Source organism: Atractosteus spatula, chromosome 12, assembly GCF_055471065.1.
Source record: "Atractosteus spatula isolate fAtrSpa1 chromosome 12, fAtrSpa1.hap1, whole genome shotgun sequence".
NCBI lineage: Eukaryota > Metazoa > Chordata > Actinopteri > Semionotiformes > Lepisosteidae > Atractosteus > Atractosteus spatula.
In genome coordinates this window covers 13,837,235-13,843,234 of record NC_142717.1, presented here as the reverse complement: position 1 = coordinate 13,843,234, position 6,000 = coordinate 13,837,235, and the positions used below count along the sequence as shown (strand labels likewise).

The window sequence follows — 6,000 nt, the reverse complement described above, 5'->3', positions numbered from 1 at the left end:
TGAATTCCTTGTTTTTTCTTTTGTCTGAAGGTAAGGTTGCCACTCACAAGGGAAGTTATTTACCTGAGTAATGTGAATTTAAATTGATCAGAATTCTGCTAACAGTGTGTATTGCTACATTTGAATTTGTATTAAGGGAACTTATACTGTGTAAAACCACAATGTTTCTGTTGTGACAGATGTGAAATTAATCAGATTTAGTCATTGCTATGGAAAACCCCATCTTCAAGTGAGCTAAATAAAGTAAGCTGATAAATCGTTAACTGCTGTAACTAACGTGATTTAGGCACCAGAACAATTGCAATTTGAATGGCTTTTTAATTAAAACACATGACGGGTAAATTTCTTGTTTCCATTTTATCTTTTAATTAGAAAAAAACTCAGAATGTGTGTAAATCCATTTAGAGGAAACGAGGTAAATAAATTATAGAACATAAAAATTCCAAATAAAACTTTCTAGTTAGTAAAACATGGTCTGGTTTGTTTTCTTTTACGTCTTTTTATCATTTCAAAGGCAGAAATACGCCAGAGATATACAGCTATCTCCATTGCCACACCAGGGGGTTCATCTTTTGTGTTTTTTGGCAAATGTACATCTTTCTGAAGTGATACTGCGATCCAGCACGGGGAACACGAAATAACAATAATAATAATCGAGAAAGAAGAACCTCTCTATCTCTTGGCCTTCTTAAGAAGAAGAAAAAAAGTGTTACTATCTGTCTGCCTCTCCTTGTCAGAGGTCGCCTGTGATCCTGACCTCGAGAATCTTGGCGAAAATCTCGATCGGTCTCAAAGAATTTAACGCCGCTTCACACCTCCCTTCCTTCCCACCGCAGAAGTCAGGCCCTCATGAGCGCGCCTCCCCGCACAACTTTATCCCATTTCGCATTAACATTTCCTCCTCCATTCTCTCCCCTCCCCCGGCACCAGCTGCGCCAGAACGCGCAGCGCCCCCCCCCCATAAACAGTACGCGGGAACGCGCGCGGAGGCGGTCCGGCTGCTTCAGTTTCTGTCGGCTGCGTTCTGTCTGTGTATACGTTCTAGTACCGAAAGACAGAGATAGAAAGGGAGCGAGAGCGAGCTGCTCGGGAGACACTTAACGTCGGGGTTAACAACAGTGATTTCCAACACCGACAGCCACTCACCCCGCTGCTGACAGGTAAATGCATCAGTTTTACTTTGTGACTCCGCTCTGAAACTGCCTAAAAAGTGAGGAAATGTCCCGTGAAAGTGACAGTTTTTTTTTATTGTGGGGGGGGGGGGGGGGGGATGTGCTTAGCTAGTGTCTTTGTGCTGAAGCAGCTCTCGCCGTGGTCAGTGAAGAAACCTTATGATTTCACACATTTTCGAGCAGCTCCTGTAGTGCTCACTTGCAGACGGTGCTGTTTAATTTTAGAGTTCCTGCAGCCAGAAAGACGAGCTCTGTCTTGAAAGGATTTGAAGCAAACAGACTCCAGTGCGTTGTACTCTCGGATGTAACTGTAAGGCCTTTTTAAAAGGCATCGTTTTGAGTAGTGCGCACAATTCGGAGCTTGCATTTTGTGCAGTTTAACGTTCATCTGCGGCATTTTGACAGGTCTGTATGGGAAGCGGGCATTTATTTACACAACAAAGGTACACAATGCTTTGAGTTTTCTTGATTCTTTTCATGTAAACACATCTAGACGCCGAAAGGGTTAGACACTCTAAAAACTCTAGGTATTTGTTTAACTTTATGCGTATATCCTTAAAAATAAACTGCACTTGGAAATATTGCTCTTGACAAACATAAGTTCATTATTCAACAAGATTTGAGATAGCAGTTTTCACGCTTGTTTACATCGATTCCAAGAGCTTTGTAAGATCAGCAATTCAGATTACTTGACATAATAAGACTGATTCTGACGTTTTTTTTGTGAATTACAAATTAATTCTAGGGACAAGCAGCCTAATGTATTGTAGCTGTAAGGCATCAGATACGTGGAAGAAATGAACGGTAGAAATCAAAATAAAGCAGATCGTTTAAAAAAAACAAATGATATTGAATCTGACAGAACAAGCACGTGTTTATGAGCTATCAGATATTTTTAAAGATTAACAGTCCACACACCTTGTAATGCCTTGCCGGGACTCATTTAAAACCATCATCTTAACTATTTTAAATGAAATAGGCTTTTATAGTCGATTAATTGCTGCCTTTTGGAGCAGTTGTGCACATGCACACCTCAAACAGACCAGTAAAACAGTAAACGTTCTTTCCGCTTTGTGGTCTTTATAAATAAACATCAAAATTGCTGGTCAAGAGGACTGCTGTTCACAGTTGAGATAAAGAAATGTTACATTTAACAGCTATGAAAGTGCCACTTCTAACTAGTGGTATTCAGTTCGACTAAAACGTGCTGTGGGTTTGTAGACCTTATGAAGCATGACGGAATAACATCTCTTATCGGAGTACTGGGGTCGTGCTGTTGTTTTTAGAATCATTTTTTTATACAGTGTCTTGTGTGAATGCTAAGAAATCTATCAAAACCTAAAATCCTCAGGTACATCTGTTTTTAAGGAATATGCATTTCCTATCACTAACTATGCACTAACAGGGTAGATGTACAGCTACATTAACTCTGTAGCATAACAATCTCAAGTTTGTGCGTTTGTCGTTGTTAAGCTTGCTTTGCTCCCAGTAATTCTAAAGGCACTTACCTGCCAGACAAAACTAAGGCTAATCATTTTGTTAATTTAGAGATTACTGTAATGGTTGCGAGCAATGATTTTAAATCAACATCTGTTCGTCGTCATTAATTTATATGCTGTAAGTTACTTGACATTGAAAAGTACTGATTTGAGAGTGGATGTTTTTTTTTAATTAGATCAAATTCAATAGTTAGGATTTTTTATTAAAGTGATAGATTTGTTTAAACGTACACAGAACTATTCTGACCTTTTACAAAAGGAAATTTCAGTCTTTCTGAGAGGTGATTATTGTTGAAATATGAACTAAAGTTATAACAAAAGCAAACATTTTTGCCCATATTGTTAGTGTTAATAGCTTACTTACTTTGTTAAATTCAGTAAAGTCAATTTGTTGTGATTATTTTGCTATCAGGTATCTGCAGTATATCCAAATATACAGTATGTATAGCAGCTTACACGATGCTATCAACATGTAAAAGTATCCATGCACGCTGCTATCAAGGATATCCTGGGTGCAGGAAAGTTTAGCTCAACCTGACATTATAAGCAGGTTTCCAATAGCTCCATGGAGCAGGTACAGTGTGAGATGGGCAGACAGCACATCTAGTCAAGAGCTGTGGTCAAGAGCAGTGGTAATCAAAGTCTGGGTTATGCTTTGTGATTGGAAGGACCAAGATGTCCAGTGAGGTACAAAGACCCGATGACAGTCCCAGTACAAGCGGGGGAAGCTCGGATATAGACCAGCGGGAAAGTGTTCATCAGGAGCAGGAAAGAGAACAAACACAGCCCAAGAAGAAAGAGACAAAAATCTCCAGCAAAACTGCGGCGAAGCTTTCGACAAGTGCAAAAAGGTAACGTTTCCCAGTTCAATGCGGCCTGCTCCTGACACAGAAGAGATAATGGAACAAGTAAAGGTTTATTCCATGCTGAGAAGAAAAGAGATGAGGTGTCCACACCCGAAGAAGGCTCCATAGCCACAGACGTTGTGGCTTTTTTTTTTTCCAGCATGGAATAAACGTTTACTTGTTCCTTTGCAGCCTACGCATGCTGATGCAGATACCCACTAGGAAGAGATTAAGTGCAAAGAAATATCAGTAGCACTGTAAACAGAAACATGAAAGCGATCTGAATTTACAATTTTTATTACAGTTCCTACTGTATCTGTGGCCTTTTTATGTGTAGTACTCTTATGTTCCTTGTTAGACGCCTCGTAGCTTGATAGTTTCAAATCTTAAAATTAGTGCAGTGGTTCTAGCCTCACATTACAGTTAAGCTATTAACTTGACTTTTTAGTATGTGATTACAGTCAGAGTTTTTCTCCTTCCCAACATTTAAGCGTGCGGGAATTAAGTAACACAGAAATAGTGTATTTCTAATTGGGTAGTTAAGATGTCTTTAATTCGTACTGATTTTCGGTTACGGTACCTGAAATAGACAATTGGTTATATTTGTGGATTTAGCTATGAATTCAGTTAAATTATTTTGTTAAGCATATTTTTTGTTATCAAGTGTCTGCAGAATATATATATGTATTAAATCTAAAGAGAATTATAGGCAACTCAGTCTGTCCAGTGGTTCAGTATATTGGGTATATCTGGTAACAATTACCACCGTAATCATTAACATGCTTTTCAGCTGGCAGCTATGTCTTGTCAACTGTGCTGAAGAATACGTTTGGGGATAGGTATAACTTTATATTTTTAGATTGACATTTGTACTGCATATGCAGTATGTTTAAAGCATTGGTACAGATTTGCAGAGACAGTACGATAAGACTAAGAATTATAATTTAAAATGTGAGGAAAAAAATTGAGTGGCATTTTCAAATGATTGCCATTACCACTGAGACAACAGGAGTGTCTCAGCCATTCAGAAGTAATGTGAGTAAAAGCTTAACAACCAATGGTTCAGGATAAAAATACTATAATTTTTATATGTATATTTACATTTTTATTTTCTGTATTTTGACATTGTAACTTTCCTATATTTCAAACAAGCATCCACAGTTCTGTAATCATATTCCAAAATCTGTTGTATTACTCACATACTGTATACATATCTATTTTGAGCATGTTTTAGTTTTTCCACGTGCTCTAGATGAGTATTTTGTTAAGGGTGTCAGTTGAAATCCTGTAGGCCAGCTGAGTCAGTGATGACTGTTCCTTTACATTACATTGTACCACACTGTGCACATTAATTTTAGAGGTGGTCTTAATTCTCCTCCTAATGTTAACGCATTGGTAACAAGCAGGTGTCAAAAGTGGTCTATAGCTAGTCAGAGCACTCAATATTGGAGTTAGGTCTCTGACATCATTGGTGTGCAAAAATAAGTAATTTTACTCCATAGTTTTGAACAACTTTATTTGTCCATCTTACCATATGACCCATCTTAAAACAGCATCATTTTAATTTGTTTCATGTAACAGTTGTACCCTGCTCTATCTTTAAATGGCTCTTTGCCTAACTTGCCTCAGGTAAATACATGGTTTCAATACATTTTCTGATTCTCTCCTCAGAAAATAAATAGGGTTAGTACTAATCATTTTCTCAAGTAAATAAGAATATCAATATTCTTAAGAAGTGAGATATTATATCAGAATATCTTAAGATATCAGAATATCAGTATTCTCAAGAAGTGATTTCTGTAGTCTCTCAGCACAAATCAAATTGCTCTAGGCTAGAGCCTTGCAAGACAACAATGTAATACTTAACTAAATGTACTCCTCAGTTCGTGGACTTAGAAATGTTTATGAATATCAAATAAAAATCAATCCATTAACTTAGTGGGGTAGCACGTATTTAAAAGGCTTTAAAACAAGAACTTTATTGAATATATGCCCCCGACCTCTCATTGAAGTGGAACAGCCCATGCACTCCTCTCACACTTGCATTGCTTGGTGACAAACTCCAGCGCTTGTGCTGGAGGCGTTACTTTGGACTGACTTGAAAACAAATTCGCAGCAGGCCTAAAAGAGAAACAAGACTAGATAGGACTCCCCTTAATTAGTAAAGAAAGCTGCATTGTTTTAATATCTGATGCAGAGTTGCACATCTCACATTTGGAACTGCAGCTGTTGGTTTTTCTTTCTTCCACTCGCATTGAATTTTCCAAAACGTACGGGGGCCACTGTTAAAATGACACGGCACCTGTACCACTTCCCCTCGCCATACTGAGCTGTCATGAAACGTTTAGAGTACACAGTGGGTCTGCAAAGAAATGATCATGAAGTGTACACATAAAGTGTATATTGTCATTTTTTACTGAAACCCTCAAACCCCTGTTCTTTAGTAATACCATTGTACTTTATTCTCACAAATGCAAATATGAA

General features: G+C 38.0%; 1 protein-coding gene across 5 annotated transcripts in view; it reads left to right on the top strand.

Moving 5' to 3' along the window:
- Positions 1-1,005: 1,005 nt before the first annotated feature.
- The window catches only part of ube2e2 (ubiquitin-conjugating enzyme E2E 2), a 146,006-nt gene continuing 141,011 nt past the window's right edge, over positions 1,006-6,000 (top strand). For all 5 annotated transcript variants that reach the window (XM_088928695.1, XM_088928694.1, XM_088928698.1 and 2 more), the window contains exons 1-2: positions 1,006-1,160; positions 3,340-3,522. In XM_088928695.1, the coding sequence (XP_088784821.1) occupies positions 3,347-3,522 (176 nt within the window). In that variant the 5' untranslated portion in view covers positions 1,006-1,160; positions 3,340-3,346. The remainder of the gene's footprint in view (positions 1,161-3,339; positions 3,523-6,000) is intronic.